The sequence below is a fragment of the Typopeltis vanoorti genome, chromosome 7, assembly GCF_054136105.1.
Source record: "Typopeltis vanoorti isolate ZY-2024b chromosome 7, IOZ_Tvanoo_1.0, whole genome shotgun sequence".
Classification (NCBI taxonomy): domain Eukaryota; kingdom Metazoa; phylum Arthropoda; class Arachnida; order Uropygi; family Thelyphonidae; genus Typopeltis; species Typopeltis vanoorti.
In genome coordinates this window covers 138,360,757-138,373,857 of record NC_143555.1, presented here as the reverse complement: position 1 = coordinate 138,373,857, position 13,101 = coordinate 138,360,757, and the positions used below count along the sequence as shown (strand labels likewise).

The 13,101-nt window shown below is 33.9% G+C and overlaps 1 protein-coding gene across 1 annotated transcript in view; it reads left to right on the top strand.

Moving 5' to 3' along the window:
- Positions 1–11,691, top strand: part of Lst8 (MTOR associated protein, LST8) — a 59,166-nt gene extending 47,475 nt beyond the window's left edge. The window contains exon 8 of the mRNA XM_090395499.1: positions 10,575–11,691. Coding sequence (XP_090251625.1) covers positions 10,575–10,687 — 113 coding nt within the window. The 3' untranslated portion in view covers positions 10,688–11,691. The remainder of the gene's footprint in view (positions 1–10,574) is intronic.
- The last annotated feature ends 1,410 nt before the right edge of the window (positions 11,692–13,101 follow it).

Genomic DNA, 13,101 nt, shown 5'->3' with positions numbered 1-13,101 from the left:
CAATGTAATTTCCTGTATCCAACTCAGCTGGTGCTCTATAATAAAAAGGTAGTAGATTACTAAAGCATGACCAACTCTTCACAAAGCCATGTTTCCCCCTCATAGAGGATCATTATTCTTATTCACTCATTCTTGAATTCTCTTTTTCACCAATTTTTCCAATACTTTTACCACCACTCCTGAGATACTGATTGGCCTATAATTTGCTACCACAGACTTAGATCTTCCTTTATACAAAATGATTATTTTTCCCTCCTTCCACTCTCTTGGGACTTTATCAGAGCTGAGACTTAAATTAAACAGCCTAGTCCCAAGAGAGTGGAAGGAGGGCAAAATAATCACTTTGTATACAGGAAGATCTAAGTCTGTGGTAGCAAATTATAGACCAATCAGTATCTCTGTCATAATAATAGAACAGCTTCATTCCCAGTCAAGATCATTGTCACCTAACTCTGTAGGTACCTATCAGTCCCAGCTAGAATTTGCTGCAAGTCATGGGTTTTTATGCACCATAAAATAGACTCTTGTTGTTTTTGATGTTACTGTTCCTGAGTCATCTGTGCAGCCAATGGCTGTCCAACAACTTAGTTACATCTTTAGGCTCAATGTTGTCAAGGAGATGCATTGCCTGAACAATTGCAGTAATTTCATTTGCAATCTGTGGCACTTTCTCAAATCCCTGAAATTGTTCACACTCAAATCACACTTTTCACCGCATCCATTGATACAAGTCAGTGTGACCTCTTTCCAAGAATCATTTATGTTGCTGATGCCTTTAGATATTATAGGGCCTCCAGTATTCTTCAACAGATATGTTGCAGTTTTTTTTTTTTTTTCATGACAGTTTCTTTAAATGTCTGCCAAATGTAATATGGCTTTAAAATTTGCTGTGATGTGCTGGTCCATTGGTTGTAAAAAGAAGGTGGTATTTGGTGGCAGAAATTCAACTCTTACATCCACAACTGTCATTATCTTTCCAGTGCTAAGTGGATGTTCTGTGGCAGTGCCCTCCTTGGATGTTTTTGTTTTTTGTCAGGATAGCAATGTACCAATGGACAGAAATTATATGTATACCACTCTGTAAAGACATCTAGTGTTACCCTTCAAGCCCTTCTGTTTGAAGTCCAAATGATTAGTAAATTTGCTTTAATGAGCAAATTTGTTTTTTTAAAGCGATTGACAATTGCTTCACATTTACAGTTCTTGAAGCATTTCTACCAATAATAAGCAGGGTTAAATGGTCCTAGGTTAGTTTTTAAATCCAGAAGCATGTTTCTCTTCACAGAAAATGAAAGTTTTTGAAGGCATGTTCTTCTGTTAAAGGCCAATCTCATTCGCATTGAAAACATTAGGTATTCATCTTCTGCTATGAGGTGCTTGAAGTACTGAGGATATGCCCTTGTTGCTTCTTCATCAGCACTGACAGTCTCACCTGTTATTTTTATATTGTAAACTTGAGTTTGCTGCCTGAAATTAAAGAACCAGTCTCATCAAGCCACATTGAGAGTAAATGTTCTATTTTTCTATTTTTCCAATGAGAGGACCATATGAGTATCTGAGAATTGTAGAAATTTTCCTTCTTGCAGTTTCCATTTGTCTTTTTTTTTTCTTTTTTTTTTTTAATTTTATCAGCATTTTTCATGATTATTGTTACAGTACTCCTACTGTAGGTCAGAAGATATATATAGCTCCCTGCAGACAGTGTGGCATGATTGCTTGCCCTCCATTCTTCTAATAGCTTCCGTCTTTTCTTTTAACATAGATTTATTTGGTCTTTAAGCAGTATTTTCATGAGCAGTTCCACTTCTATGTTTACAACAAAATGTGGGTCCAGTTTTATTTTTTATTTTAAAGAAAAAATTTATTAAAAAGGCACGGTGTTAAAGACACAATAAACCTCAATGATTTAGCACAGATATTATAAACCTGTAGAACATTTTGTAAAGTTCACAAATATTTTAAAATGAATTCACCATTAAGTAAATAGCTACTATTAAATAATTCGACATAGTTGAAGACACTGAGGCACAAATGATCATTTTGCCTAGTAGTGCTGTGCAGTGAGCTTTTTTTTTTTTTTTTGCAGCAGCAGCTTCAAATAGAATTTTCTAAAATTTTTGAAGGAAAATTCTCAAACCAGTGGATATTCAGATTGGTGTAAATAAAAACCGTCATAAGTCAAGGACCTGCTATACTTTAAAAAAGAAATCCAAATGATAAAGGTGACCTATAAAACTGAAGATAAAGATATTTTGGATATCTGCAATAATTACTGAATAACACCTCCAGGGAGTGCAAGGACTCATCGAGGGAGGGCACCTGCTCTACAACTCTGTCTCCACCATTCAATCACCAACTGACCGCAACCAACGGCATCTACTGCTAACCACCACAGACAATCACAAACATCCATGCTATGCGGGATTTGAACTCGCAGCCTTTTGGCTGGAGAGGGGATACACTATCCACTCGGCCAACCAGGCCAGCAAAAGAATTGTGCAGCCAACAGGATTACTTTAAAGAATTATGAAATGAAATAAGCAGTGACAGAACAGTGGTAGAAAACATTCAAGAGAGAGATGCTATCAAGAGTATGTATCAATGCTTGATTGGAAAGAGCTGCAAGAGATGATATTTGATTAGAAATGCTCAAATATGGTAGTATAAAAGTTTTGCAATATCTGCACTGCATAGTTAAAAAGTTCTAGTCGAGGTCAAATTTCATATAATGGGATAAGAGCTATCATAATGTCCATCTATAAAAAGTGAAATAAAACTGCATGTGAGAATTACAGAGGAATTTCCTTACTGTGTGTTCCAGGTAAGATTTATGCAAGCATACATGAGAAGAGGTTAAGAAAAAAATTGGGGAAGAAAAACTTGGTGAAAAGCAAGCTGGGTTCAGGCCAAATAGGTGTCAGAAGCAGAGATTACTTTAGATAAATAGTTGAGAAACCATGAGAATATATATGATAATACATGTGAATGTATTTAAGTTTTATAGATTAGCAAAGGCAGATAATAGGGCCACATAATGCTCTCCATATAATTATAAGGTTTTGAATAGCTTTTCTTTTTCCACTATCTTCCATTATCTTGAAGGAGGTACTGGGACCTGTAAAATCTAGGGTGCATGCTATCTCCATTGTTATTCATCATCTATATGGATCATATTTTGAATGAAACCTGCATTAAATCAGATTCAATGTCAGAAATATTCAACTTATCTCTTGATCTCATGCACATGTGTGATACTCTTAAATAACTTCTGTACCAGTATGAAGTATTCTGAGCTCTTTTACTAAATTGAATAAATGATATAATATGTTTGGTATGAACACCAGCAAAAAAAGTCAAAAAATTATGAAAATAGGCATGGTTATGGAAAATATTGACTTCATCCTGAATGGGGAAAACCTGTAGAACAAGTTAAAATATTTTAACTCTTTAAGACACAATTTTTAATGAAAAATTAAATATGATGGTGGATAGCAGAATAAGCAAAGTTGATATGGTGGAGAATCACTCGAATAAATTTATGTGGAATAAAAGAGAAAATAGTCTAAACACTAAATTATCTATAGAATATACAAGACAGTATTCTAACTGGTTTTAACTTATGGATCTGAGAATTGAGTTAGAAATAAAACAGGTAATCACAGACTAGAGAAGATGATAGTTCTAAGAAAAATTAGGATAGTAAACATGGTATCAGTGGTAGAATCATGTTACAAATTGAAACTATTAAAAAGAACTTGAGATTGTTAGCATTCAAGAAAGAATGGAGGAGGAAAAGCTTGCTGAACATGTTTGGTACCAGGATGGTAGAGAAAAGATCCATTGGATAACTAATAACTTGGTGAGTTGATCCAGCTGATAATGCCTAAGAAGACCAATGTGGTCAAATATGACCATGTTGGAGATCTGACAAATAAGTTAATTTAGAAGAAAAGTGTTCATAGGAAGCTAGTAATAATGCAAACTTAATCGTGTAATACTATCACAGTATTCTGTGTACCCTTTTAGGTTACACATAATTTCTAATGTATTAGTACAATGATTCCATCACAGTATTTAATTCACTTAGAATTCTAAACACAGCAGAACTGGAGCAAAAGTAATACCATACCATATACAGGAACACCCTGGTCACATGACATGGTAGGTTCCAGACCATTGTTGTATATGTTGTATAGTGAATTTCATCATATTGCAAATCACCTTTTTTTTTACACTTATAGATGCATATGATTTGATACTATTTTCAAGTCACATATGTGCATACTAATTTAAATAAAGCATTTCACTTCAGATACACAAACAAAAAATTTAGAATATTCACAATCAAAAAAGTTATTCTGAATAGCTTGGTTTAAGTGAGCATGCCAATGGATTTGGTCATCAATCTACATCATTAAAAGTTTTTCTATTTCAGTAATAAGATTATTACATTTATGGATAACTATAGTATTAACTATTGTAGCACTTTTTACTTCACTAAGAACTTTATCCTTGTTTTAAACAACTGTAACAACAGTAGTGTGAGCTAAGATTAGCCTTCAGCCTATCTGAGTGTTCAATACACCATTGTCACTAAATTTAATAATTTTAATTTTAGTATCTAATGTAATAGATTTATGAGTCTTCTTCTTTTCACTCGAAGTAACAGTATCCTTACGTTGATTTTTATCTGCCATTATTAACAATAAAGTAAAAAATAGTTATTATTATTATTAAGACAGATCTCTCAGTTGTCATACTTGTTCTTGAATTCATTCACACTGCTTACACACACAACATCCAATGGCAATCCATTCCAATCATGCATCACTCTATGAGAGAAAAATCTAAGTCTCACTTCCCCCTTCTTAGGGGCATTCATTCTCGGCTTCCAAGGATGCCCTCTTGTCCTTTCCCCACCCTCCATCAACTGAAATCCTGTATGACCCTTTCAGAAGGTTGTAAGTCTCAATCATATTATCCCTCTTTCTCCTGTTTGTTATTGTCTGCAATCTACAAATTCTCAATCTGTCTTCATAATCAGTATTCCACAATCCTGATATCATTTTTAATACTCTCCTTTGCACTCTTTCCACTGTATCAGAATCACAATGGAAACCAGGAGGCCAAACCTCTGCACAGTACCTCAGGTGAGGTCTTATCAAAGTCTTGTAAAGAGGCAAAATGACTGTCTTATTTTTATATGTCCAAGTTTGTTTCAGCATTGCAATTACCTTTTGAGTTGTATTTGTAATTTGGTACATGGCCCCTGAAATTCAACTTCCTATCTAATAACACTCCAAGATCCCTAGCCTGATCAGTTTCTTCTAGCATGATCCCACTAATATAATATGACATTGGATACATAATCATGCCAAAGTACATGATTTTGCATTTACTGACATTGAACTGACATGCATTTTCCCATGTCCAGTTTATAATTCACAGTGAATGACTGAAAGACAGGGAGATGCTGATGAGAAGAGAAAACTGATGATCTGTTTTTGTGAACAAAACTGTTCACAGAAACTTCTCATCAATTGATTCATGGGAGCATCATGTATGAGCACATGCAGCATTGTATAAATGGGCATTAGTCATAATTGAAAACCATTGTATGAGCAGATTGTCTTAAAAGCAGAGCATTATGGGGTGAGTTATTACTGTACAGTCAACTTTTATTCTTGCAAATTCATATGGATCCTTGGAATAGTTGTAATGACAAAAAAGGTGACAAAACTTATCTACTACCTGAAGATATTCATAAATATCAGTGACACAGTAGATTCAATTTCATAGTCTGTTAATTAGAGTGCTACTTTTTTTATCTTGCATGCTCATCAGTCACATGTGGAAAGGCTACGAGAAGAAACTTTCTTGGAAATCAGTTTGCTGATTTTTTTTTTATTTGAAACAAAGCAAATAGGAAACACCCTCATCTAGAAGTGTTTGGCCTCCTGTAGAGTTGTCAATCAGAAGTCTTGCTTAGAGTTATTTATGTATGATGATTTTCCACCTGTGTTCACTGAATGAATGAGAGTGTGGTGTTTAGAAATTCTGATGTTAGCAGTCCTGCCTGTTTGGCTATAATAGAACAGTTAGCAACTGCATGGAACCTAGTAAACACCTGTCCGGGCTATAAGGAATGTGACTGGTCTTTGGTAGAGCTAATAAAGGATGTCATTTATGTATGCTGATTTTCCACCTGTGTGTTCACTGAATGAATGAGAGTGTGGATGCTACTCTTCTGGCAGGAAAAGTCAGGTTTAGCCAACTTGGTTGCATCATTGACTTAGGCTTGCCACATGGGTGAAGGGTATAAGTTATAAAAAGTTAAAATGGAATTAACCTGACTGGTTGAATATGCTCTTAGGTTTTTGTTGGCAAGTATCTGGAAAATAAGCTTTTATCCTTCATGATCAGATGTCATTTTTGAGTCCATCTATTTCCACTTTTCTTTTTTTCTTCCATCTTTAAATATTTTCCCACCTTTTACAAGTTACAGGTGTATGAGGATTTCCAAAAAATACTTCAAATATCCATAGGGAAGAGGAAATTTTTAGGCAAATCCAAAAGAAAATATATACATATAAAGATACTAATAACTGAACAGAAGTGCATGACAGAAGCTTTACTATCATATATCAAAACCTTGAAAAGCTCAAGCACCCCAAATGGCTAGAAATTGTAATTTAGTCATTATAACAAAAATTATCAAGTCCAAATCCACAATATGCACAATGTTGTTCTTAAGGAAAATATACAAGACTTTCAATTATGATAAACTATTTCTGTAGTCCATTGAGTTTAAACTTTATGAGATATATAGTACCTTTTAACATTTACAAAGAGGCTATTGAAATAATTTATCATCATAGAAAGCTCTGTTATAGCAGATTTCCTTCATGATTTGGTTTTTGCTGTGAAAGTTACAGGATCATCCATCTTCAGAGAAAGATGTAGCTAATGCATTGTGGCATTAAAAACCAAATGAAAATCTGCTGTTCAAATTACAGTATTATTGAAGTTACCATCATCTTTTATGTATTCTGAGTGTGTTTAACAGATACTTTGATAGCAACACAATTAAATGTACAACAAATTAAGTGTAGCAACAATTTTCCTCCAATTAATCTCTTATTTGTCAGATCTTACATTTCATTCTTCTAAGTCACTGCTAACAGCATCAGCCCACCTAGATCTCGGTCTTTCTCTCAAATTTTTTCTGTCATCATACACCTGTTTTTCTGCTAACTTTTCCTTTCCCATTCTGTGTAAATGATGATACTAGCTATGATTAGCATAACTATTATTTTTGAGGAAATTATGATGCATACAGATACACTAACCACTTCGGCCTAGTTGGCCAAGTGATTAGGCACATCTGCTCTCCAGCCAAAAGGCTGAGAGTTCGAATCCCACCATGGGCATGGATGTTTGAGATTGTGTGTGAAAATACTTGTGATGGTGGGCAGTAGATGATGATGCAGTTTACTGTAGTTGGTGACCTCCCTTGATGAATCTCTGGACTCCTTGGAGGTGTCATGTAACAATAATAATAATACTGAATATTAATTAATAACTTAAATACTTCCAGTATTTTGGCAAAGTCAAACTGCCATCATCAGAGAACACAGAACGATGATATGTTCACACAGACACTGACACTGGATAAATGAGTCTGAAGAAAGGTAACCAAAGTTGGACCTAGAGGCCTAAATGACACTCTCTAGTGGGCTAAATTGGGTCTTGGCCATTGGGCTGTAGATCTGAGGATGAGTGCTTCCTAAATTTGGTGCAGTTTCAAGCACCCAAATTTGTTACGTTTCTCAAGGCTGAAGCAGAATCCAGGAATAGGATCTCATATTTGTATTTGCAGTGGTGGAGTAGAGTGTCATTCTTTGAGCATACTGTGGTGGGTGTTCAAAGCATGGTATGTTCAGAGTGGCTGTAATAATGAAAGTGTTCAGAAATTCTGATGTTAGCAGTCCTGCCTGTCTGGCTATAATAGAACAGTTTGCAACTGCACGGAACCTGGTAAACACCTGGCTGGGCTATGGTGATGAATTTTGTGTAGTCTCTGTTTTGGAGGAGGGGGGGAAGGTTGCAGTTTTGGGGTATTAATATTTTTTGGATTTGGTTGAGCACTGTAGCCATCAGCTAAGAAAGTGTTGATTCCTTTCTTTTAAGCTTACACGGTGATCAAATGCATTTTTGAAAACTATGGAGACAACTACCGTGTTTGAATAAAAACTTTAGTTTAATATAATTAAAATCTACGTTTGACGTTTCGACCTTTATGTCAAGGTCATCTTCTGGAGCATATAACTATACACAGAAAACAAGCTACACTACAATCAAACTGGTTTGTTAAAGACACTGACCAACTAGAAATACATTGGGCACAACAAGTATCTATCTATATACATATATTAACATCATGTACATTCCAGCCAGTTGGTATGGAATGGTTTCTAATACTAGCTGTAGATTGGCTAGAGTCCTGACTTATGCTGGATGTTATATATTAGTTAGGCTGAATGTGTGCCATCCAGATCCTTGGAATTTTCATGCCATCTTTGTTGTTGATATTTGGGTGGTTTATCAGGATTTCGCAGGCTTCCTTAAATTTCCTTTCGTACCAGGTTTTTGTGCGGTGTAAAGAGCAGGTGCTTTTCCAGTTGATTTGATGTAAGGTGTTGAGTGCGTGGTCTGAGAGTCCTGCTTCACCATAATGGTTATATTTAATGTGTCTAATGTGGTCTTTCTTGCGTATAGGGATTGTCCATCCTGTTTCACCAATGTATGGTAAGTTACAGGTGCAGCGGATGCAATTGACTCCAGGATGTGCTAATGGGAGGAGAGGATCCTTAGAGAAGTTGAATATGGTTTTAAGTTTTGTGGGTGGTTTAAAGGTGGCATTGAGGTTATAATGTTGTAGGATTCTGTTGATTTTTTCTGATAACCCTTTAATGTATGGGATGGCTATGGTTTTACTGTAATCTAGATTCGTTTTTGTTGTTGTTTTATGGAGTATTTTATTAATAGTCTTTTTGTTATAGCCATTATTTATGAATGTGTCGCTGATGATTTTTAGTTCTTGTTTCAGGGCTTGCTAGTTAGAGCAAATTGTTGTAGCTCTGTTTTTAAGGGTGTTAATGACTCCATATTTTTGTGATGGGTGGTGGTATGAATTAGCATGTATGTATTGGCCAGTGTGTGTCGGTTTTTGGTAGACCGTGAAGGATAGACTGCCTGAAGGAAGACGTGTGACTAGTGTGTCTAGGAATGGGAGCGAATTTTGGTTTTCGATTTCGATTTCAAAACAAATATGAGATCCTATTCCTGGAATCTGCCTCAGCTTTGAGAAACTTTCCAAACCTTAACAAATTTGGGAAGCACTCATTCTCAGATCTTCATCACAACAGCCAAGATCACCTAATTTAGTCCACTAGAGAGTGCCATTTAGGACTCTAGACCCAACCTTGGTTGCCTTTCTTCAGGCTCATTTACTCGGTGTTAGTGTCTGCATGCACATATCATTGTTCTGTGTTCCCTGATGATGATGATGACAATTTGCCAAAATATTGGAAGTATTCAAGTTATTGTAATTAATATTTGGTATGCATTGTAATTTCCTTAAAAAATAATAGTAATGAATAACCAATGCATTAGCTTTTCTATCAGAGTTATCTATGATTAGCACTGCTTATGCATTCTTGAATGCAAAATATTGTCATATTCATTTCTGTATCACTACATAAAAATAAATAAATAGTGCAAAGAAAAATGAAAATTTCATTGTTCTACCAAATGATGGAGCTGTTTCCATATGATAAAAATCTTGTTAAAAAAATTAAAATGTGTCCAGTGTTAATAATGCCTTTATTAAATGTTGACCTGTTTTGATTTATCTGATGTGAACATAATTTTCCTTGCCTAATTTTACTGTTGCAGATGATCCAATTGAAACCAGAATGAAAAACTTAACAAACCTTAATAGTCACATTTACCAATTTTCATTGAATTCCATTGTTGAAAGTTTTTCCACTTGGCTATACTATGAATTAAAGATGCCAAGAAATTATATTATTGGTTTAATCCTTTATTCAAGTGTGAGCAAACAAAGTTTGCATGTGAAGTAACTTCACAACCCGGCAACTTGTATATAGAGGCTACTGACTTCACATCACTTGCCTTAGTACTGATGAGACTTCAGTAAAGGTCAAAACCAGTCTGGGTAGTGACCCTTTCCATAATGCACACCATTATACATGTCTGTAATGATATGTACTTTGCATTATAGGATACCAAGGCAAGTGATGTGAAGTCATTAGCCTCTATAATTTGATAGGCATCTGTATTTTGCAAAACAAACTTATAATGTTTGTGTTTACACTTTAGTATGAACATCTTCAATAATTGTAAAAACTGTGGAGTACTTGGAAAACATACTAATAATCTTGGCCGCATTGACTTTTTCACGATTAAGTACATCCCTGCTCCCCCATCCAATTCACTCATATAATTCACATCTCTCATCTTTACTTTTATTTCTCACCTTTTTCTTATAGCTTCATCAGATAACCAGGCAAGACTATGGAGTGTCACTACTGGTGAAGTAAGACGAGTTTACAGAGGTCATCAGAAAGCCTTAACAGCATTAGCCTTTAGAGATGGAGCCTAGAAGTATCTTTGTTGTATAAATTTGTAGAAGTTATGAAATGTATATGTTATGTATACTTTTTAATAGATTTGTATATAGCAGATTTACTCTGTTAGGTTATGGACAGTTAGGGAAATTTTACAGAAAGTAAATACACATCTGACTGTTTATTAATAAAGATAGCTTCAGTAATACTAGCAATATATGCTCAAACATCTATGTTTGTACCTTTATCTCTTCTGAGATACAAATGATATATGAATTAGTAAGCTACTCATTCATATGGATTAAGAATAATTTATAAATTGATTTTTTTTTCTTTTTTTCCCTGTAAGACTTAGTACATTGGAAAATTGCTAGAAAATATTTTTGATTGAAAAAAAATATATATATCACAACTTTCATTTTATATTGTTATAATTTACATTGTGAGTAGTACTAGTGATACTCAGGTCATGTTATATGTTAATCATAAACAAGCATGATCCATTGCCATTATATTCATGCTGAAATATCTTTGTACATAAAAAAAAAAATGTGCAGTTTTATCAATTGAAACACTGATCAACTCCAGTGTGTCAACTAATTTTATTTGGTAATACCAACTTTTTTTTTTTTCAAAGATAAAATAAAAAAAAAGTTGCATTTCAAATTTTCAAGTTTAATATTCCATTTGAATTATGTAGCATTTATTTCACTCTTTCATTTACATTTTTATATTTTAAGAACTAAGGACGCATCTGAATAAGAAATGTTTGAATTCTCCCTTTTCATGCCAAGTTTAGTTCAAGTTGAATTTTTTATTAAATATCTCAAATTTCAGGTTGTATATGAATTCATAATTAAGTGAATGCACATTTAATTATTTTTTTAAAACAAAGGAAAATGAAATCACCCATATTTTCTTCTTAAACTCATGTTTATGAGGTGAGGTGCACTATTAGTTTAAAAAAAATTAGCTTGTCAGTCTCATCAAAAATTATATGCCTGTGTATAATTGAAATTAAATGTCTTTTAATATTTGATTTTTTATTTTTCTAATGTGATGTCTTTTATTTACAAAAGAGATTTATATATATATATATAATATATATGCATATATTAGAACTGCTGGTGGGCTGAGGATTAGGTAATCTGAGAACTTTGTTCTTGAGACCAAACATGTAGAACTTTAGATTGCTAATTAATTGCAATGTATTATTTAATTTAGTGGTCATTGCTAAATATCATTTAGTAATGACCTTCAGTTGACCTTTTGGGGGAGAGGAAATTTTAGATACACTCCCTCTTTCTGTCAGAGAATATTAGATTCCACTATCCTCCTGATTGTCATACTTTCTTCTTCTTAAGTAGCTTCTCCAGTTTGGAGGCTAGTAATCATGGTAAACCAGAGTGTCCATTCTTCTGCCATTTCTTTTGATCTCATAATAGCTATTGTTACCCATCTTTGGGATTCTTTACATCATCAACCTAAGAAGTTCTTAGTCTACCAAGAGATCTTTTTCCCTCCAGTATTTCCAGAGATGTTTTTCCTGCTGATCCTCTTCATATGTGTCCTGCCATCTTGCACTTTCTCTTTATAAGGTCTTCATGAGTGCTCTTTTGGTTCCCATTAACTTTAATACTTCTTCATTAGTTTTGTTCTCTTTCCAAGAAATCTTCAGTGCTCTCCTAGCACCACGTTTCAAAGGCCTGCAATTTCCTGATTATGGATTTTGTATATGTCCACATCTCACGTCCATAATTCAATGTGGACCATACATAGAATTTATTATTCTTATTTTAGTCTGTTTATTTATTACAGAAGTCATTAGCAATTTATTAAAAATGCTTCTTTTGCCTTTGCTATTCTTGGCTTTATTTCCATAAATGTTCCATCTTCTGTAATTATTATTCCTAAATAATTATAAGCTTTTGACTGAATCTTTTGATACTCTTAAATTTGTGTTTTGTTGCTGTTTTATCTTAGTATCATATACTTGGTTTTAGCTATATTTAATATTAAGCCATAATTTTGACTCTTTTTAATTAGTATTTCAACTATATTTTGTAACTCTATTTTTGATTTTGCTATGAACATCAAATCATCAGCAAATCTAATATTGTTAATTCTAATGCCATTTATTCTTATTTCCATTTCAATTTCTTCAAATTCTTTCATTATGATTTCACTGTTACAGTAGAATCCGCTTGTTGTGATCACGGATAATATTATCAATCAGCTATTGTCATCAAAATCAGTCGGCCCCAAAACACACCATTTAAATGAATTAAAAAAGAATCAGTCTATTATAATCAAAGTTCCAGTTATTATTATCAAAATCCTCGAATGTTTAGCCTTTTGCACCTCAGAATTAAGAACTTTAAGGTTTAATCAGGAGAAAACTCGACAAAGAACATTTGTCGAAATCTGACGTTTGTGTTATTCTTTTAAT